The sequence below is a fragment of the Poecilia reticulata genome, unplaced genomic scaffold (genome assembly GCF_000633615.1).
Source record: "Poecilia reticulata strain Guanapo unplaced genomic scaffold, Guppy_female_1.0+MT scaffold_159, whole genome shotgun sequence".
Taxonomy (NCBI): Eukaryota; Metazoa; Chordata; class Actinopteri; order Cyprinodontiformes; family Poeciliidae; genus Poecilia; species Poecilia reticulata.
The window spans coordinates 832,048-854,482 of NW_007615017.1; the positions used below are offsets into that span (position 1 = coordinate 832,048).

General features: G+C 45.6%; 2 protein-coding genes across 3 annotated transcripts; one reads left to right on the plus strand and one right to left on the minus strand.

Moving 5' to 3' along the window:
* The first annotated feature begins 489 nt into the window (after window positions 1-489).
* Window positions 490-10,592, plus strand: shkbp1 (SH3KBP1 binding protein 1). Its single transcript, XM_008402034.2, has 17 exons — window positions 490-572; window positions 1,681-1,734; window positions 1,812-1,857; window positions 1,929-2,061; window positions 2,698-2,778; window positions 2,856-3,026; window positions 3,092-3,182; window positions 3,262-3,452; window positions 4,179-4,294; window positions 4,372-4,459; window positions 4,552-4,668; window positions 5,426-5,596; window positions 5,668-5,823; window positions 5,929-6,025; window positions 6,501-6,685; window positions 6,758-6,860; window positions 8,035-10,592. Exons 1-17 carry the CDS (start codon window positions 517-519, stop codon window positions 8,744-8,746), a joined length of 2,568 nt encoding a protein of 855 aa, XP_008400256.1. The 5' UTR covers window positions 490-516; the 3' UTR covers window positions 8,747-10,592.
* Window positions 10,593-10,700: 108 nt separating this feature from the next.
* On the minus strand, window positions 10,701-15,486 carry esrrd (estrogen-related receptor delta). Of its 2 annotated transcripts, XM_008402037.2 has the most exons (8): window positions 15,383-15,486; window positions 14,481-14,703; window positions 14,153-14,288; window positions 13,714-13,830; window positions 13,025-13,120; window positions 12,783-12,944; window positions 12,372-12,644; window positions 10,701-11,337 (listed from the first exon to the last, which is right to left on the minus strand). In XM_008402037.2, exons 1-8 carry the CDS (start codon window positions 15,421-15,423, stop codon window positions 11,099-11,101), a joined length of 1,287 nt encoding a protein of 428 aa, XP_008400259.1. In that variant the 5' UTR covers window positions 15,424-15,486; the 3' UTR covers window positions 10,701-11,098. The 2 variants fall into 2 exon arrangements, with proteins under 2 accessions (XP_008400259.1, XP_008400260.1); XM_008402038.2 differs by lacking the exon at window positions 15,383-15,486 and having other exon boundaries at window positions 14,153-14,373; window positions 14,481-14,567.
* Window positions 15,487-22,435: the final 6,949 nt, after the last annotated feature.

Sequence of the window (22,435 nt, forward strand, 5' to 3'; positions counted from 1 at the left end):
ATCTAATGGTGCCCTGCAGGGAAATAATTAGCTATGCTACATGCTAAATTTAACCTTACCTTCTATGAATTACGCATTTCAATAGTCTACAGCTGTTTATTATATGCTCAACGTCATCTAGAAAAGCGTATTGATTTACTATGTGATAAAAATTTTAAAGAAGGTAAAAATACCTTTTGCTGACTTTGCGCCTTTTCCATTTTGGATCGTGTGCCGAACACATGAACCCTCTCAAACTTCTTTCAATCGGCATCTCAAACCCGCTTCTTTAAGGTATTTATACTAGAAATTAGGAAAATAGCGCCCCCTTCACTTCCGGAGTGCAATGGTCCCATTTCCATATAAGGTATGAGGCTGACAGTGGTCCGTCCCCGCCCCTTTCTGCATGCTGCAGCGAGGACCTTCTCCCCACCTTCACCGTGTAGCAGGAAGTGCTTTGTTGAGCTGCTTTCTGCTCAAAACATGGATTAGATTCGTATTTTTCTGGATTTGTCCGAGTCACTCGGTCTCTGGAGGATGTCTTCCCCGGTGAAGAGTGGGGATATCATCCACCTGAATGTCGGTGGGAAGAGGTGAGGAGCACCGGAAGTTCCGGGCTAACCCGGCTAGCTGGAGAGATGAGACTAAGCTAATGTAGCGGCTTCCATTGTCGGACAGATTGCCATTCTTTCATGATTAATTCTCTCTTTATGTAAAATAAACCGTTTTACACGACTTAAAAGGAAATAGTCGGGGTTTTATATAAAGAATTGTTTGATTCACACCTTTATTATTACCCCAAGTGTCCCTTCCGAGGTTGAATAAAAACAAATGAAGGTTGAATTTTACTTTGTGTCCGACAATGGACGCATGCAGGTGGAACATAAAGCTTAACTATCACTTTATGTTAAAAACTACAAATACATTAGGTCTGCACGAAGACGAGTCTTATTTCTGATAGTCTGGATTCAATAGATGAACTTTAGAGATGAAAATTATCCAAATATCACATCTGTCCGATAATGGAACCTTAACAAACCAGCTGCAGGAGTGAGTTTTTTCCCGTCAGATCTGGTGTTGACATCAGATTCACCAAACTGGAACTCTGACCGGAAGGTTTAGTTCATGTTGGCAACAAACATCTTGACAACATGAAGCAGTTCCGTCTTCCTGTCTGCATGAAAACTTCCCAGAGTTGGTGGGAAAATGAAGTTTATATATTTAAACCAAATATTTGGTTGGCTGCATGACGTTTCGCTGCTGTCAGCGTTTTTGCCTGGTGAAGAAATAAGAAATAGATTTTACTTTGAGTAGCAGAACCTTAGTGAGTATGGAGGCAAAGGAGGAGAGTGAGGAAAAGTTAAACCCCTGGTGGGAAAACTTCCGCTAATGCGCTAACAGAGGAGCTAATTATTTAATTTTAATACCATATGGTATATTGTTTTAGCATAGCGTCCACTCAATACCATTTCAATTTAGCTTTAGCTCATGCTAAATACTGGTGTAGCGCTTTAGCGCTTGCTTATGCTAAGTTGGGTAGTGTTTTAGCTTCATGATTAGGGTTAGCATAGCTAGCGGTGCCCAGCCCTAATCAGAACCTGATGTTTCAGCTGGTTTTGTTGATTTAAATTTAATTAAATGAATTTACTAGTTGGGTTAAATCCATGAAGAATAAAGCGACGGCTCTCTAACATCTTACAGGTTCAGTACCTCCAGACAGACGCTCACCTGGGTTCCTGACTCCTTCTTCTCCAGGTGAGTCAGCCTGACTTTATTTAGCTCCGTTCAGCCTTGGACCAGCTTCCTGAACTCTTCCTCTTCCTGTTTTTCAGCCTGCTGAGCGGCCGCATCTCCACCCTGAAAGATGACGAAGGAGCCGTGAGTGTTCCTGGGCTCGTCTTCTGGTTGAGTCGTCTTCCTCTTCGTCACGCTGCCGTTTCTCTCCTCAGATCTTCATCGACCGCGACCCGTCGCTCTTCGCTCCCATCCTCAACTTCCTGCGCAGCAAAGAGCTGTACCCGCGCTCCATCAACGTGCACATGCTCATGCACGAGGCGGAGTTCTACGGGATCACGCCGCTGGGTGAGAGCAGCTCCGACGTTTTGCTAAAGTTTTCACGCCCTTCGCTGGTTGCTCAGCGCCTCAGCAGCAGGTTAGAGGGATGTTCTACTGACAGGAACCATCAGATACTCGGATCAGATCGATGTCTAAAAACGGCCCCACAGCATGATGCTGCCTCCACCGTGCTCAGGTCAGGATGAGGAAACGTTCGGGCGCTTCTGGTTCTTTACAGTGTTCTCCAGGTGAACACAGATCTTAGATTTCTGTTCTGGTTCTGCTTGGAGAACCTGGAGAACGGTTCAGTCCAAACTTACTTCATTTCTCCTAAAGGGAAGGTAAATGAGACCATTACTTGTTAGCTAACGCTGCTAATCCACCTCCTTTGCTTTTGCTGCTCCTCTTTGAATCTGTCTGGTTGGAAGGATGAGCAGAGAGATGCTGGAGTCTGGGATCAGACGCTGCAGCCATGATCCGGGGTCAAAGTTCAGGTTATATTTGAGCTGCTAATCAGCTGTAAACCTCGTTGCCATGGTGACGCATCATAGCTAAAAAAAACCCAGCAAAAGTCCTTCCAGATGCATCCAGAACCAGAGGGAACAAACCGGCCCGCTGCCAGCAGGAGGCGCTGTTTTAAAATCATTTTTAACTTTGTTTCAGTGCGAAAGCTGCAGCTGTGTGACGAGTTGGACCGGTCCTCCTGCGGAAACGTTCTGTTCAACGGATACCTGCCTCCCCCAGGTACAGCTGGACCAGCAGCAGGCCCGGTTCTGGACCCGACCCGGTTCTGGACCTGATCCGTGTCCGTGTCTCCCCAGTGTACCCGGCGAAGCGTCGGAACCGCCACAGCGTGGCCGGGTCTCAGTTCATGGTGGGCCGGGCCGGGCCGGCGGAGCGGGCGCCGGTCCGACGCAGCAACACGATGCCGCCCAACCTGGGGAACGCCGGGCTTCTGGGCCGGAACGGCGCCGAGGACAGGACGTCTGCAGGTAACGGGTTGGGCCGCCGCCGCGGCTCTACAGGAAGTGATGTCACTAACTCTGCGGTTCTGCAGGAGGATTGTCGGATCCCGGCATGGTCCGGATCATCTGCGGCCATCACAACTGGATCGCCGTGGCGTACGCTCAGTTTGTCGTCTGCTACAGGTAAGCCACTCCTGCGGCGCTCTGATTGGCCGGTCGGTGGGCGGAACCAGGAAGTGAAGGTTGTCCTTCCTGCCGTCAGGATGAAGGAATCCACCGGCTGGCAGCAGGTCTTCACCTCGCCGCGCCTCGACTGCGTCATCGACAGAGTCGCCCTCAACGCCAAGGTGATGGGCGGGTCGCTGGGAGACAACGACAAGATGGTGGCCGTCGCCTCGGTGACGGAGATCATCCTCTGGTCCATCTGTCCCGACGGCAACGGGAACGAAATCGGTACGATTCAACCTGCAGGAAGTGGAAACTGATGCAAATCAAAGTTATCAGTTTACATTACAATAAAAATTATGTTCTAACATGTTTTATAAATGTTCTAATTTTATTTCTAATAAAATTTATTCTTATTTTTGTTTTCTTTAGATTTTTTATTTTTTCTATTGTTTTCATAGTATTTTAAAATTTAATTTTTATTTTTTGTAATTTTATCATGTATTTCAGCTCTACTTTTAACTGTTTTAAAAAAAATTATGTTTTCAGTCTGTTTCCTTTATAAAATATAAATTTGTATCTGAAGTTATTTTTTCATTTTTTTCAGTTTTCATTCTTTGGTCTTATTTATTTTTCTCCTTTTATCAAAGTATTTTTAGAAATAAGCATTTCTAAATCGCCTCAACATTATTTCTTAAAATATTGACTTTAAAGTTTAATTTGATCAGAATCAAACAAACAAAAACCTTCTTGTAGTTTTTATTATCGATTTGTTTCCTTTTATCCGAGACGTTTCGAGGTTCTTCCTGGTTTTTTCCTTCTTCCTGCCTCACTTTCAACTTAGAGGAAGTCTGTTCTGATTGGACGATGAGAATCATTTAAATGTCTCCTTCCATGCTGTCTAACTGGGATCAGGCTTGTTTATGATGATCAGACCTGAGCAGAACCGGGTCCGGGGTCTGGACAGAACCTCAGAACCGGCGTGTAAACGCGTGTGTGTGCTGCCCCCTGCAGGCGTCTTCAGCCTCAACGTTCCGGCCGAGGCGCTCTTCTTCGTTGGTAACCAGCTGATCGCCACAAGCCACACCGGGAAGGTCGGCGTCTGGAACGCCGTCACCAAGCACTGGCAGGTGGGTGGAGTCCGGATCTGGGCGGTTTCAGGTCCAATGTGGGTTGCTAGGTGATAAGCCCCGCCCCCTCCCTGCAGAACCAGGATGTTGTTCCCATCAGCAGCTACGACACGGCCGGATCCTTCCTCATCCTGGGCTGCAACAACGGATCCATCTACTACATCGGTAAGACTGGCGGGTCCAAGCCCATCGCCACGGCAACGTGGTCCAAGTCCATCGCCATGGCAACGGGTAGCTGATGTCTTTGTCTCCGTCAGACGTCCAGAAGTTCCCTCTGAGGATGAAGGACAACGACCTGCTGGTGACGGAGCTCTACAGGGACCCGACCGAGGACGCCATCACCGCCCTCAGCGTCTACCTGACCCCCAAGACCAGTAAGGACCAAACCACTCATACTGGGAGGACTGGGCAGGACACACAGCCACCAAACTGAACATTACAACATCCACAGCTACATAAAGAATAAAAGCATCAAATTAGGGCTATGGATTTTAAAAAAATTAAAGGCAAATGTTAATATATGTGAACCTTTGAGCTGTTAAACATCAAATAAACTCATAAAAATAACATAAAAAATATACAGTTAGGTGGAATCAGAGTTTCTCTCTGAGCTAAAATTAAAGGTTTGTGATGTAAAAGTGTGAATAATAATTTAATGAATTAAATAATAAGGAAAACATGTAAAACTGATAAAAGAAAATAATTTAATATGAATCAAAATATTGTTTTTTAAATACATAAACATAAAAAATTAATAAATAACGTAACAATTTATTTCTCCATCTTATAAAAGCCAGAATTCAACAGACGGCATTAAAAACTACAATCACTTATAAAAGAAGAGAAAGTTTCATTTAAAACGTTTAAATATTTGTAATTAATTGTATAATATTTTTTTAAATATTACATTTTATCCAAAAAAACAAAAGAAAAGTTGGCAGACGGATTAGACACAAAAGTTTAATCTTTAAAGATTTGAAATGGCTCCAGTTTTATCAGTGGCCACCGGGGGGCAGCAGGGAGGCAGGCGGAGGAAACGCTGCCACCTGCAGGTCAGCGTCAGCATCACATCAATGCTTTTCACTGTTTTGTAACGAATCTGCAGTAGAATCAGAACCGTGGTGTGTTCAGGTGACAGCGGGAACTGGATCGAGATCGCCTACGGAACCAGTTCTGGAACGGTCCGGGTCATCGTCCAGCATCCGGAGACGGTCGGCTCCGGTCCGCAGCTCTTCCAGACCTTCTCCGTCCACCGCAGTCCCGTCACCAAGATCATGCTGTCTGAGAAGCACCTCATCTCAGGTACCAGGCCCGGTTCTGATGGGTCCAGGCTCCGGCACCAGGTTCTGATGGTTCCTCCCTGTGTTTTCCAGTCTGTGCGGACAACAACCACGTTCGGACCTGGACTGTGACCCGGTTCCGAGGGATGATCTCCACTCAGCCCGGGTCCACTCCGCTCACCTCCTTCAAGATCCTGAGTCTGGACGACGTGGACGGACACGGAGGCTGCAGCGCCGGAACCGAGATCGGTCAGCAGGTTCTAATGGGTTCTGTTTGGTTCTAACTGGTTTTGTTTGATTTTGTCGGGTTCTGTTGGGTTCTGTTTGGCCTCAGCCAGGTCTGTGTGGTTCCAGGTCCGTACGGGGAGCGGGACGACCAGCAGGTGTTCATCCAGAGAGTGGTTCCGGACACGGATAAGCTCTACGTCCGGCTGTCGTCCAACGGGAAGAGGTGAGGGACGATTCCTGATGGCGGCCCAATCAGAGGCGGCCTGGTGGCGATCGGCTGGCAGTTTGGGGTTTAATCATGGCGACGCTTTCGTCTAGTATCAGCTGTTGGATCTGGATCGAATCCGGATCGGAGTATAAATGAAGAAAAAAGTATCAAACGTTAATAAGGACATTCCATGTCAAAGTTTTATCTGACGTTAAAAGTTTAGATTTAGTTCGGATTGTCAAAGGATTGTGGAAGAAACGTGTTTTTATTAAACACAAACTCCTGAGAAAGAGATGTGAAGATGCTGATAAATATAGAGTATTAATTATTCAGAGCAATTCAAAGAAAATATCCTGAAAATACAAATTCATTTGGATAAATCAGATTTTTTAAAGTTTGAAGAGCAGATGAAGCAAATAAGCCCCGCCCACTTCCCCACCGCCTTCAGAGTGAGCGGTCTCTGGGTCTGCTGACGCAGTTGTCTCTCCAGGGTGTGCGAGGTGCGGTCGGTGGACGGGACGTCCATCACGGCCTTCATGGTCCACGAGTGCGAGGGCTCGAGTCGCATCGGCTCGCGCCCGCGCCGCTACCTGTTCAGCGGCCATGGCAACGGCAGCATCCAGATGTGGGACCTGACCACGGCCATGGAGATCGCCGGGAAGGTCGACATCAGAGGTCAGCGGCGCCCTGAGCACGCGAGCACTCTGATTGGTCAGAGGGGATGACGAGGTGTTTTTGTTCCGGCAGCGCTGGGCGGGCCGACGGAGGAGGAGCTGCTGGAGCTGCTGGACCAGTGTGACCTGGCTCTGACCCGGACTCCCGACAGCACGCCCAGGGCCTCCACCTGCAGGTACAGAGAGAGAGACACACGCCTTCCTCTGTCGACGTGCCGAGTGTTGCCGCGGTGGAACCGTAAACTAAATGAAACCTGGAGATGTACGCTTAGTGCTATGTTCTACACCAAAGGGAAAAATGGCAGAAAAACCATTGAAGAACAACTTAAAACTTTTCTTTTTTCTCCCTCTCATTGTTGGCTATGATACACACAGACCCGTTGCCATAGCAACTGACTGACAACAGCTCCGCTAAAATATCAGAATTCAACACCAAAAAACACTTGAAATATTTCCCACACTGAACCAGAACATTCAGCCTGTTGCAGTTTTATGTTTTCAGGCCTGATGTTTATTTTGTTATTATTATTTTGTGATTGCTGTTGTAGATTAGCTACAGCTGCTATTAGCTAAGCTAACAGGTCTGTCAGTTGGTGTGTGGGTCACCTTTTTTTTTATTTTTTAACTGAACTGAAATTCCACATCACATCTGCATGTTACGGTTGCCAAAGTCAAGCTAGCATAACTGAACGACTTTCCTTTCCTTCGCTATTTTTTTTCTTAATTAAAACTTTTTCCTGATCTTGTTATATAGTTGTAGTCTTGACAGTTTGTAGCAAAGCTCTGCGTCCTTTTTCTTTATATAGCTGGCGTACATATTATGTTATGTTGATCATGTAACAGCTAAAACTAACGATAGTCATCATCGGTCAGCAGCTTTTTGCATTCCAGCAGGAAGATGGGGGACACGTGTCTATTCATACTGAGCATTTCTACTTGACTTCCACACATTTCAGTGCATTTATTCCTAAACCTTTATTCCTAGACATTTCCTTAACTATTACTAGTTTATTTCTTACCCGAATCTTAACCAGGACTGAACTCACACCAAATATCTAAATCTAACCAGTAGAGCTCAGAAAAAGTGAGGACCTAGAAAACGTCCTCGCTTCCACAAACGACCTCCTTTCACTGGTGAAAGCTGTGAAAAGGTCCTCAATATGTGCTATAAACAAGTACGCACGCACGCACACACACACACACACACACAGATGCTCGTCACATCAGTCAGGATCCTTCCTTGGTTCCTTCCTTCATTCCATGGTTTCACACACACACACACACGCACACACACACACACCTTTTTAAGTCAGTCAGGAAGCTTACTGATGTCACTTCCTGTCTCTGCAGCCTCCACTCTCAGCTCAGCGACAGTTTCCGGGCCGACCGTTTTCGCGCTTCGCCTGGAGTGGTGGGGTCCTCAGCCTCGCTGAGCGGCAGCCTCCCTCGACAGACTCCGCCCCCGGCTCCCCTCAGCAGACCGCCCAGAGACGCCGCCGCCCCCTCTGCCAGCTTCCAGGGCCTTTATGGCCCCGCCAACCTCCAGAGTCCCGCCCACCATCAGAGCCCGAGCCCCCAGGCGCCTCGGTACCACCCGGAGCGGGAGGCAGTCCGGCGCGGCAGCTTCGTGGAGCGCTGCCAGGAACTGGCCAAGGGCCCCGAGGCGGCGGCCAGCTCGGCCTTCGGCACGCCGCCGTGGTCGGAGGGCATGAGGCGCAGCGTGGCGGTCTGCAGCGAGCTGGAGGCCAGGTTCAGCCTGCGGACCCCCACCAGCTTCACTGTGTCCCCCGGAGCCCGCTACACCCCAGGGACGCCGTCCTCCATGTCCGCCTCCACTCTGTCCTCTTCCTCGCACCGCAGGGCCACGCCCACCTCACCCACAAGCCCCGCCTCCTCCATGCCCAGTCCAAGCCGCTCTTTGACCCCCGCATCGCCTCGCCGTGGCGCTGCAGCATCACCTGCTGAGGCAGCGGCGACACCAGAAAGTCCAGCGAGTCCAGAGGGAACCGGAGTGGCGGCGCCGTCCAGCCCCAAACCACACATGAACGAGACCAGCTTCTGATTGGCCGACCAGACTGGCTTCTGATTGGCCGACCAAACTGAGACGTTCAGATTCCTTTAAACCTCTGGATGAACTGCTTTTCTCCAGCAGGTGGCACTACAGAGCTGGGAACAAACTCTGCAGCTGGAATTCTCCAGAACCAAACCCGGTCCTGAGATCAGGATGAAGGTTTTTCTTCACTGCATTAATTAATTTCACTCAGAACCTGAGGGAAAACACGGACCGGACTGGACCGGACTCGGCTGATGGTGTTTGTGACGTTTTCTAACTTTTATATCCGACAGTTTTCTGCTTCAGTTTCTACAGAAGATTTATTTTGATCATTTCTACTCAAAGTTTGATTTAAAGCCTGCAGGGGGCAGCGGCGAGTCCTGTCGGATTCTCTGCCACCATCAGTTCTGAAGTATTTATTCTGAAGGTTTTCTGTAATGCTGAAGCTGATGTTTATTTGGATGTTTAGTCTCTGCAGTTCAGCAGGTTTATGTGAAGAAAGACACTGTATGCAAGAAGTACTTCAGTACAACATAAATATACTTTTCTGTATTTCTGCCACTTTAACTTCCCTCTCTGGCACTTTTATCCAAATACTTTCAGCTGATTGAATAACCAGAGGAGGTGCTGGTTTGGCACGGAGGGATTTCGGTGGATTGCTGCCGAAGTCGTTTTTATGTTCAGTCTAAAATAACAAACCGTTTAAAAACAGAGAAAGAAAGAAAGAAAGAAAGCGAGAACATGGCTGACAGAGCAGAGACCTAACAGACCGGCGTTTGTGGAAGCATTTAAAAGCTCTATGTGGAGAGAGTTCAGTCGCAGGCAGAGGGAAGAGAAACGCTGTTACCAGCTGGCGTTACACTGTTATTAATTTAGCTCAGACACGGAGGGACCAAAATGATCCAGCCTCTGCTACTTATCTAATGAACTTTATGCTCACAAACAACACCCTGAACCGCCCAATTTTAATCTTTTCATGCAAGAAAAATCTGACTTTTTACGCGTAATTAAATCAGATGCATATCTGATGGTTTCCCAGAATCTACAGTCTGAACTGTGGAGTCGCATTTTATCCGACTTCCACTTCACTGACGTGTCTTGGTTCTGCTCCTGAAGGAAACAGACGTTCCTTCGTCTGGTTCTGATCGGTTCTCCGTGCTGTTTAAAATCTGTCCATGGATGCGTCGGCCATCTTTCCAGCTGTAAACGGATCTCTGTTCAGTGACAACTAGGTTCTTCTTCTGCACATGCGGGTCGCTTTGACATCATAAACCGTTCAGACAGAAGTCTGACTGCAGGAGCATTTAGTTTGAGCATGAACCGCGCAAAGCAAAAAAAGTTGGATTTCAACAGAAATATAACAAAATATGACGACCTGCTGTGTGAACGAAGTTTCCTGCTTAGGGGATGTTAGTAACGAATAATCGGACAATTACAACTTATTCCTCCTAAATATTCAGTGAAATAATCACATGCTAGCTGCTAATTGTCCATATATGGTCATGCCTTCCTGTTTTAACAGGCATGAGACAGAAAATAATTGATTACATTTTTTATTGTGGTTTTGTTGGCGTTAAACTTTTGGTTTTCATTCTTCCTGCTGTATTTAAATCTCAATGTGTTGCCTTTACTGCCCCCTAGTGGCCGGAGGGAGAGCTGCATTGATTCGTTCAGATTTTTTTAATGAGGTGTGAAACTTGAGAAAACCGTCCTGAACCAGAACCGTTGGTCCGAACCAGTTCAGTGACCTCCAAATTAAAATTGTTTGTTGTATAAAGTCTAATAAAAACAAACATTTTGATCTAATAAATGTTCCTCTCCTTTCATATTAAAATAAAAATTCATGTTAAAACCACAGCTCGACCTTTCCTGACGTCCCGTTTCCCTCAGCCTTTGAACGCATCACTGCTGTGACGTTTGAACCTTTTTGAATTGTGAAACGATTCGTATTAAACACAACAGATTTTGTAGTAAAAGTTTTGGATTTATTTCACCTGAGGAAACGGGAGCATCTGAGGAAAAACTTTACACAGAAATAACAAAAATACATGAAAACTTAAACACAGGAAATATGATGACGCTCCCTCCTCAGTCCCTGAGATGAACATCCACAAAGGGGGCGGGGCTTACACAGGAAGTCCTGATATCTGATGCTGATCGTTTGTTGATTAAAACTGGATATTTTATTCCCATTTTGCAAAACTGCTAGAAATCCAGTTTTTGTCAGCTGGTTTCTTACAGTTTGGTCAGGTTCTGCCTTCCTTCCCTCTTACTGACCCGGAAGTGAAGTTGTCATCTGACCTGGACGACCTCGCTAATGACGGCAGGACAGAACCAGGATGGTTTGTGAAGGGAAGCTGCTCAGCTCTTGGCGTTCAGCATCTCCAGCAGCAGTTTGTGGATGGGGACGCGGTGCTGGCGGTGCAGCCGCCGGAAGGCCTCCGCGGCGCGGGCGGCGCTCTGCCGCAGCAGCGGGAGGCTCATCAGCAGCCGGCCCGCCCGGTGCGGCTCCCCGCGGGAACACTCGTAGTCCTGCAGCGCCTCCTGCAGGCCGTCCTGGAGCCGCTGCAGCGAGTCCGGAGAGTCTGGCAACTCGGCATCTGGGGGGCGGAGGTCAGAGGTCAGTTACTGCACAAACCCAACAAATTCAGGCCGAGGCAAACAGGAGCCAGTGCTGCTGTGAGAGCTGCAGAGAGCCAGCTGATCGTGATCATCAGTTATTGATTGGCGCCTCGCTGTGGGTTCATCCGTCCCGCCGCGCTTCCTCCATTTAAATCAGTTCATGGATACACCACCGCCTCCTGCTGGTCATGGGGTGTTACTGCAATCTGACCACAAAACAGCTTTTTTATGAACTTATCCCTGTTTATAGTGGAAACGCTGAAATGTGGCCATTTTTTTTTATCAAGTCAAAGTTTATTTATGCAGCACATTCACAGCGAGCTCATCTGACCCAAAGCACTGGACCCGCTCAGGTTGTCGTAGTAACTGATGAACGTTATGATAACTGAACTCTTCAGCTAAATGCAACATTGATTCCTGTAAAATGAACGTTTCCTCCGCAGCTTGTTGCTGTCGACTCGCGGAGCGGCCATATTGGATCTCAGAACAATTCCAAAAGAATCTGCTGAGTCATGAAATAAGTCAGCAGATCCAGGAAATGCTGAGTCACTGGTTGCTATGGTGACTCCGGGGGGAAATGAGAAACGGAAACGAATGAATGCTGTTAAAGTCCAGTTTGCTTTGATTGATGGTCCTGCTGGTTGTCTCACTGGGATCCAGTTACTATGGAAACATTTTGTTCTGTAACTTTGTTTGGAAAACTTCTGGTTCAGTTCATACCGAACAGAACCAGAAGCACTACCAGGTTCTGGTTCTGGTTCTAATACTGACTCGTCTTGTAAGCGTCTGAAAACTTCTGGGATCCCCAGGAATCTGCAGGTGTTTTCTCTGCCTGTAGGTGGCAGCAGAGAGGCTGTTTCTGCTCAACAGCTTGAATTTTGTCCCTTTTCCTGCACTGTAGCTGTTCAGTGTTAGTCGGTGGAGTCAGGCAGGTCATCATGTTAGCGATGTTCCACCATTAGATCAACTCTCAGAGCCTAATGGCAGCATCATGCCGTCTAAATGTCTGTACCTGAGTTGGTGAGCGCCATGGCCTTCAGCATCACCGCCTCCTCTGGGCTCATCTTCATCGCCCGGTACCTGGCCACCAGGTGGCGCACTTCCTGGTACACACCAGCCAGGCCGGCGGCCCGGCACTGAGCCTCGTCCAGGCGCAGGTTCCCCGCAAACACAAGCTCCTCCCCCGCCCTGCCCTGCGAGCGCCAGGCCACGCCCACCAGCAGCGCCTCCATCCAGCCGCTCTGCAGCAGCGACATCTGCTCCACCAATGAGAGCTCAGAGAAACCTGGCGGGGAGTGAGAGCGGAGCAGCGAGGCATCAGACGGATCGGTCTGAGACGCTGGTCTTCCAGAATTTAATCTCTTCTACCGGAAGCCATCTTGGCTGTTCAGTAATGTGAAACTGTTTTAGGACCTGGGATTACCTGGGATCTGCTTGGCCCAGCCAATCAGAACCAGCAGCTCCCGGTTCAGAAGGTCACAGAGGGTCAGGAGGGTCCGCAGGCTGCCGTCGTCGGTCGAGTCGTCCTGATTGGCTGCCAGCGGGGCGGGCTCTGTCAGCAGCAAATGGGAGATCAGCTTGTTTCCTGAAACAGACGGATGGGACCGTCAGACTGGGAAGTCTGGGCGGACTGGGAGCCTTCAGAGGGAACGTCGGGGAACTCACTGGAGCCGAGCGGCAGGCTGAACGGAGCTTTACCGCCTGTCTCCACCCGCCTCCGGTACTTCTGCCGGCCTCCTCTGACCCGGTCCAAACGCACCCCTGAACACAAACACCGTTTGAGACGTGAAAAACTCGGATTTTGATAGATTTGTTCTGATCCGAGCCGCAGGTTTACCAGGCTGTTTGTCTCCTTACTCATATTTTAATCTGTCCTTCCACAGATGTTTGTTTTCAGCCCCATTAGTTTCCTAAAAGCTGCTAACAGGATGTAAACTTTGACCTTAAAGCCTGAATTTAGATTGTTGTACAAAAATAGTTTGTTTCTGACATGTACATTTGAAAGTTGTGTTGAAAGCTGAGGTATGATGCTAATTAGCAATGCCAGGCACTTGAGGAAAACTCTTAATATGTTTTGCTTTAATGCTGCTGCTTGTGGTCCAACAGGCCTTTGAATCTGAATAAACTGGTTTCTGATCAGATGGTTCATCATCACTGTGTCTGGATGCAGCTGACTGGTGGAAATCAGCTGAAGAAACATTTAGAAAATTAATTTCAGTTTATCAGTCAGATTAAATGCGTATGGATCTGTGAACCGGGTGCAGTTCACACTCCGACCACCAGCTGGCACCAAAGCCTGTCTAATATCATCCTTGAGCCCGAGTCTCAACCGGCCGAACCGGGTCCCATCCTACCTTCCCGCATCATCCCGGCCTGCAGACACTTCCTGAAGCGACACGCCTGGCAGGCTTTCCTCCTCCGCTTTGTGATCTCGCACTCGTTCGTCACCGGGCAGCTGTACTCGATGTTGCCTTGGTAACCAGAAAACAGGAAACGCGTCAGCAGCAAACGAAAAGATGCTGGGATACCAGAAATGCCTCTAAAAAATAAGACCAGATATAAAAATGTAGACAAAAATTAAATGTAAACTGATATAAAATACAATCTTTATTATTGTCATAAGCTGGTAACTTTATTTTTTCATCATTTTTTGCTATAAATAAACTGATTAAACAGATTTTACACTCCATTATCTTACAAATGAATAATTTTAAATAATTATTGGTTAATAATTTCCTGTCATATTTTAGTTTCGCATTATTCTCTGCTGCTGCTGAGGATGATGAAGGTCACCTTGGATGGTCCTCTTGAAGAAGGCCTTGCAGGCCTCGCAGGACGCCACCCCGTAATGATAGCCAGAGGCAAAGTCTCCGCAGACCAGACAGAGCCGTTTGGGTCCCATGGGGCCCATCGGGGCCCGGCAGTCCACCTGCCAGAGAACACCAGGTAGACCCAACATGAAGCCTGGAAGACGCTCCCGTCTCATTTTAGATCCGATTATAATCACAGTACATCTGTAGATATGAAGACAAATAATCCCTGAATCTAATCTGGATTACGGAGCTTCAGCAGAACCGGAAAATGTTTTAGTCCTGATGGAGCAACAGGAAGCCGTTCCTACCTCCACTGAAAAACGGTCCGAGTGAAACTCCACGGCGCCCCCTGCAGGGCTTCCGCTGGAACTGCACCCAGCTGGAGAGTCAGGAGTCTGGTCCCCGCAGGAGGAAGAGGAGGCTGGGCTGGAGAGGAGGAAGAGCGGCGGAGAGGAGCAGAGAGGGGGGCCCCAGAAACGGGAGGGGGGGGACTGGGAGGATGAGGAGGAGGAAGAGGAGGAGCGCAGGGGGCTGGGAGGAAGGTGAGATGAAACAGGAAGTAAAAGAGGAGAAAATAAAAAACTATTTGATGTAAAGAAAAGAGAAAAATGTTCAGATGCTGCATCTACGGAAACCCAGGAGGGCCACACAGAGGAACGCTCCTTAAAAATAAAGTTCATTTATCCTTTAAACATAACTTTATCTAAATTAATGAGTTTATCGCATTTCTAACTGCTCTCTTATTTATTTCTGTTTTATTAAACAGACATGAAAACCAGGTCAGAAACTTAGAAACCTCTCTCTGCATTTTATTAATGTTTACAATCACTAATGTTTATATTTCCAAACATTTGAGCCACATAAATAAATGACTTCTGTTGTTTTTGCATTTATGCCATAAATTTGCGATGGTTTAACTTTTTATTGTTTTACAGTAAATCATGATTGTTTCTGTCCAACTGCAGACGTCTCGATATCAAAAAGTTCAAAATCTGCAATCGCTCTGAAATATTTACATTCATTTCTATATTTCATGGCCGCCTGCAGGCCTCAAAGTCGTTGTCATGGTAACGATCAGCAGTCTGTTAGCTGCATGTTTTACTGTTTTTCTGCAGACTTGAGTTCAGTAAATATTCAGTTTTCTTGTCTCTGGGTTGTTTAAGTCTCTAAAGCTGCAGATCTCCAGTTTCCAGAGGATCATTGAACTCACCATGGTGAACCGAGGAAGCGTCCAAAGTCCTTCAGCTCCATCCTGGCCCGGTTCGGGTCTGCGGCCCCATGTGGAGCCGCCCGAGGCCGGACTCTTTTATCCAGAGGCGGTGGGGGGCGGGGCCTGCAGCCTCAGCCAATCAGATCACAGCAGCCTTCTCTGGTCATCTCCATTGATCGGGACAGCGACAGATGTAGGCCACGGCCGCCGAGGTCAGAGTTCACCCAATTAATCACTGAAGGAAAAATGAGCCGGAGGAAAATTCAGACAATCCATCCATTTACTTTACAACCTTACACAGGTCGCCAGTCTGTCGCAGGGCAACACAGAGACACACAACCATGCACACACACACACACACACACACACACACACACACACACCTAGGGACAATTTAGAGACCAATTAACCTGACAGTCATGTTTTTGGACTGTGGGAGGAAACTGGAGTACCCGGAGAAAGCCTGGGGTCGGGAATCGAACCAAGAACCTTCTTGCTTTAAGGCAGCAGCTCTACCTACTGCACCACTGTGCAGCCCCAACCCAGACAATAAACGCTAAAAAAAGATTTACAACATCATCGTTTTATAAAACACTCCGAGGTCGTGGACACAAATATTTTTAAACAATATTAATACACAATAATTATGTCAGAAAACATTTTACATTTTACAGCAAGATGTGTACAATTTATATTAGAAGGAGGAAAAACCAATTCAACACCTGCTACATTATTAACCCGCTACCAGAGCAGCTGGACCTCAAAGCAACAGTTTTTACAAACTGTCCAAATTTTTATGTTTCAGTGCAAATTGTTGCTTTTTCGTGCAAGTTCGTTTAATTTTACCCGACACCGTCAAAGCCCTACCTCTGTGGGATGAAGCTCCTCTCAGTTTCTCTGGTTGATGGTTTTTATTTTATTTGTTTTTGGTTTGGTTGATAATTAGGAAGCGGGAGCGGCTAATGGTAGCATTGCCTGCTAACTCAGGGCTGTTGCTATAACCATCGATGTGTTCACGTGTTGTCGCCATTAAAGTATCCAGTAATACAAAAAAGTTGCTAGATTTTTCGCTTTTGTGCAAAAACGTCGCTATAGGGCCTAAAAATCTACTTAATAGATCGATAAAGTTGCTACGTCACTGTTTACGTCACTGAAACGATATCTGGTTCAGTCTGCCCTCTAGTGGTAGCAATAAAGCAACGCAATCACCAGTTTGGTAGTAACTAGTTACATTTACTTGAGTAACGATTTTGTATTTTTCCTAAGCTGTACTTTTAACTTTTACTTGAGTAATTTTATTATGAAGTATTTTTACTCTCACTTGAATAAATTTCTGGATTTTCTTCCCACTAAATGAAAAACAAACATGTTTTTATAAAATCCACCAGACAGACTCACACCTGCAGTTTCTGTTAAAGTTTCACAAATTTCTTTTTGAATGAAACTGATTTGGAAAAATTTTCTTCTGCCTGATTTTATTTATTTTTTTGTTACTCATATGAATTATTGTCATTTTGGTCCTTAAAATACCAACATTTCAACTCAACTTTATATTTTGGTTCGTCTGATGATGTAATTTTTAAATATTAAATGAATGATAATTTGATCAGTTACTCAGTACTTGAGTCGACTTTTTGCCAAATACTTTTTACTGTTGAAGTAGTTCTACTCTTAATGTTTGGGTTATAAATTATTATAGAATGGCAGAAAAACGTCTAATATCTGGACAGGATCAGCAGAAGTACGTTTGATTTTGGACTCCAGCTTCCTGTCGCAGCTCGACCTTTGACCTCAGGTGGTTTAAGGAGTTTGTCAGACGGTGTTGACGTTTGTTAGAAAAACCACATTTGGACACTTTTAGGGTCTAAACTCTACATTTCTGTCATTTTTCTGTCCAGTAGAGCATCAACTTTGATCTTGAAAGTAAAATCTGGCAAATCGTGGCATCAGGTCCAATCTCAGACCTTTAAGAACCGCTGGTGCTCCCAGCGAAACCAGGAGCTCCAGGTTCTCTGGACTTGCTGTGAACTGGAGCTGCTGAGGCTGCAGTTCCTGCAGCAGGTGAGAAACAAACAGTCGGTCTTAATCTTACGCTTAGACGCTCTCGGATCAGCCTCACCTACATCTGCGGTTTCATAAGAGCTGCGTCACTGGACCGCCTGTCCGTCCAACTGACCGGGACACGGAGCTGTCCGACCCGGCGCCGTACCCGTACCAAGCAAAACTATCATAGAACATCAGCAGACGCGAGTGGCAGCTCTTCATAGTGTTGTTAATCTGAATTAATATAAATCATTTAAAGTGTTGATTTGATTCTCTTTCATCTGAAGACGGTGACAAAATCACCAAGAGCCACGATGAGTAAACACACAGCGTCCTGAAATTCATGTGATCATAACTCTAATAAACCAAAGCAGCAGTAAACAGAAAACCAGAGAATAAAAGGTTTAGTGTCTGAATGAATGAATCTCCTCCAGGTGTTTGTGAAACCCCGTCAGGAAGGATTTCTGCTCCACCTGGTCAGTGAGGTTCTCCGTTTGGACGTTTTCTCTCAGACTCGTCCATCCATTGAGTGAAATCATCGTTTTCTCATTAAATCCATGGCGTCTAGTCGGCCTTTAACGGCATCGCTGCTCAGAAACTCAACCTGTTAATCCTCCATGTTTGATCTTTAGCTGAACCATCAGAACCTGCAGGTCTGGACCGGAAAGGCGAGACTTTGGAGGCGACAGATTTGTCTCAGCAGCCAATCAGTGAGCAGCAGGCTAACCTGAGCAAAAATATCCTGGACACTGAGACCCGGCACACCCGACCCGCTCATCCTCATCTTCATCAGCCAGATCTGGGTCAGTGTGGCTCTGAGTCAGCCTGGTAAACCAGATCCCTGCAGGGCTTAAGGTCCACTCTGGAACATTTCTCTGCCCTGGTCCAAACATTTCGCAACCTGGACCCGGTTCCAGCCACGCTCAGTTCGGAACCGGAGTGTAAATGACAACGTTTGGTGTTTTCAGTCATTGGAACAAAAGAGCTGTTGCGGTTTTTACTAACATGGTTTTAGAGGGGTTGGTGTCTATGAGCAGACATCTCAGAACGGGTCGGGTTTACCTGGAGAACCGGCAACTAAATTTATACTCACTGATGACATCGTTATCCTTGGTTAATGTCCAAACTCATTTCCTATCAGAAACAGATTCACTGCTTCAATAAAACTAACCTAAAATGTTTTATTTTTTAAATTTGGTTCAATAAAAACATAATTCAAGTCTGACCGGCCCAACTTCAACATCTGATGAAAAAATCTGATCAGTTCCCTTCCATATGTGGGATTAAATGGATTTCAAAGCGTTTGCTGTCTGAACTGTCACATCGTGTTTTATCCAGTTTTCATTTCTGAACCAGACGAAGCTAAATGTGGTGAATTTGATCAGCTTCCTTCCTCTGGTTCTGATCTACTCTAGTAGTTAGATATGAATATAGAAAATACTGAGAAAGAATGTCAAAACCAAGTTCACATGAAGAGTCACTTACTGGGTGGATGGATTTAACCTGGTATAGATGTTAGAGGAGTCAAATATAAATTTTTACTTCTACTCACTCCTTGGAACATGTAAATATACCTTACTATTATTGTTCCTTTGTTTTAAACGTGTTTTATTTGAATATAACTTTATTCTTTTATATGTTCAATACGTGCGACAGACTGGTGACCTGTCCAGGTGACCCTGCCTCTTGCCTGGAACGTTAGCTGGAGAGGGAGCAGCAACTCCTGACCCACTAAGGGACAAGGTGTTAGAAAATGGATGGATAGATGTTCAATACGGTCAAACTTGGCTTAACTAAACTTTAAAATCCATCCACAGAAGGCGGCGGCCATCTTTACTGCCGTAAACGGAGCACTGCTGGGTGACTGCTACGTTCTTCTTCTGTGCATGCGGGTCACTTTGGAGGCGTAAACCAATCACACAGAGGAATGAATGCAGTCGTATTTAATTAGCAACATGAACAACCAGGCAAAAAAAATAAATAAAATTGAGCATCAAGTCCTTCTGGGTGAACTACAGCTATAGAAAAATAAACTGGTTTATTGACTTAGTCAATGTATGGAAGGTCCAGCCATTTAGAAAGTAAGCTAAAACTTACTTTGCTAGCTTGAGAAACCCAAGCTAACAGCATGATGCTTAAGACTGATGGGCCAGTTTTAAACCTGGCTTCAAACTGGTTTGAGGCCGTTCGGTCGATTAAAAGACTCTGGGTTTCTAAGAACCAGTTCTGGAGTATCAGAAGAGAAGGACGGGACTTGCCTTTAAGGAGTTCAGGACGGAGTAGTTTTGTTACTACGTGTTGTTTTGACCCAAACTGCCTGTTCTGATGCAGTGTTACTGTTCGTTGAGTCCAGTGACATTCTGTTTTCATCTGAGCAGCGGTTCTGGACGGGATGTGTGCTGAGATTTAAGCAGCGCTGCTTGTTCTGTGAAAGCGAAAGCTGATATTCCGCTGGCTCACAGGTTCAGCCGTGCAGCGCCTGGACCTGCTAATCCTCTTAAAACTGGCCGGTGTGAGCGTGGGATTGGCCTATAATTCAAAGTGGCTTAGAGACATAGATCTACATAAACAGAGTGAGCATTAAGGTTATGGATCCAGGTGGAAGATTAGAACTAGGCTGCACGAGAGAATCACCTGCAGTGACTCAACAACTGGGCTGTAGCTAACAGGCTAACGCTATGTCTCATGAAAACAAAGGTGATAAAATCCTCCGATACATCCGCTCTTAAGGCATACAGGTTTATAAAAATGGTTCTTAATTGGAGAGAAAAATAACGCATCATGATGAATCAATGCTGACATTCTTGCCCGGAAGAAGCCCGGCTCAGCTCCGTCCAGGATGACGGCAGTGTCAGGGTAGCCAACAAAGTCTGCAGGTAGATTGTTGTACATCTGTTCCTCCAGTTTCCAGATCCTAATTTAACCAAGTACTGTAAATAAAAAGTTAGTCTAAGCCGTGATGATCCAGCAGACCGTGGACTGATGGACACAGTACCGGTCAGCAGGTCCAGGTGCTTGGATCCAATGGAAAGGTAATCGGCACAGCAATCATGGCTCAGAAACACATCACGAGGTGTTACAATGCAAACCAGAAGAATTAAAAACAAAAAAACTAAAAAGCGTCCATATTTAGCTGCACAACGTAATCAAAACAAATAAATCCTCAGCTCTTTTTGAGAGTTTTGCTTGAAAATAAATTGACAATATCTCAGGAAATTAAATGTTTAAGTGAAATAGTTCTGGTATCACAAAGAAACTGCAAAAAATGTTTCAGAGGTGTAACAACACTGAAGTTACTGAGTAAGAGGGAACTGAAATATCTACTACTTAGAAAATGCATATTAAAATCTGAGTATTCTTTTGAAAGTGTGCAGCTGAAATTAATTTAAACTAATACTGTTACTGTTATCTGTACCAACAGTAATACAGAAAAAGATGCATAGAAGAGGCATTAGTTTATAAAAGTCCAGGCAAACCTAAATGTGCCATTTTATTAATAAAAAGCAGCGGGAGGATGTAACTTCATAGCCTTATTTTCTAAGCAGAATCTCAGAAGAAAAAAAGCGAAAAAGGAGAAATTACGTTTGTGTAACGGAAGAACAGATTAAAGCAGCCAAGATGAAGCTGAAGTTGGTTTCCAAGTCCAGCTTCAAATAGCTAAAGGGCGATTCGACCTAATTTTTCACTACCTTCCGCATCTTTAATCGACTCGTTTAAAAACTGCTACACCTGGACACTTCAAATCTGGATTAGGTTATTCTCCTCTTCAAGAAGAATCTTTATAACCATGTTTGGGATTTGTGAAACCGTTCTCGGATTTGTGAAAACTCAATAAAGTTTGATTTTCACAATTTGTTTTGCATCTAGATCACCATAGATCTGTTCTAAAAAACTAAAATTCACTCCAACGTGGATTATATTTATGAAACAAACAGCAAAGGTATGATGTCATATTTTTGGGATTCGGGAAATACGCCCTTCTTTACTATTCGTGGGCTGACCTGTTCTGTGGGTTTTTCATGTGGATCAGTGACACTAATACGACTGTAAAGCGAAGTTTTTGGACTTTAATCTGACCGGCTGCCTGTGTGGTTTGGATCGTGTGGCTCGGTGTTGGTGGAACAGAAAAACTGAATAATGTTCAGGCTGAAGCATTGCTGCCCTTGGCTGTTCTTAAATTACCCTCCGACTGCATGTTAAATGTCTTTTATATAATTGTCATATAAACAAAAACTAAGGAGTTGTCTAAAAATAATGTCATACTCCGTATAACACAAACGCAAACATCAACACACGTATTGACTGACCTTGTGCCGAATCGCTGCCTCTGTTCTCAGCCTGTTCCCATAGCAGTGGATTTCCACCGGCATTATTTTCCTCCAACAAATTATTCCAGTAAACGAAGCTCGTACAGCTTCACTTTTAACCTCCGTCTTCCCATTTCTGACTCTGGATCTTCAATATCCTCAAGTTTGAAATATCAGGCAGCTACAAACTGGGTGTTAGCTGTAGTGGCTAAGTTTTGGCTACAGTCCGCTGTCACCTTGATTTCAGCAGGAAAATGAAAAAACTGAGCACTGGATGGTACCGGCTAATTACTGGACACAACGGCACACCACAAAACCCAGTTATTGTACCAGTAGCTCGCAGGTACTTTAACTTTTGCATCTTGTTCATTGTACAGCTCTTGCAGTTGTGGTTAAAAACAATAGAAGCCAGTAGGACCCGGAATCAATCTATGTGGCATAAATCTAAACGGAAGTACGTCATGTTATGGTAATTTCATTATCAAGGAATGAGAATCTGTTTCAATAAGAGAAAGATTAATCTTTGTCTTTAAGTTTCTTTATTCGAAGGCAAAAGCGTTCGAAGACCCTTCTCACTGAGCGCAGTCAGTAGAAGAGCCCTGAGCAACACACATCACATCGTTATATAGTCACAGCAAGACAAAGACCCTCCCAAAGTCTGATGTTATCTCTACTGCCAGATGGCCACAGAGACACCCTGACC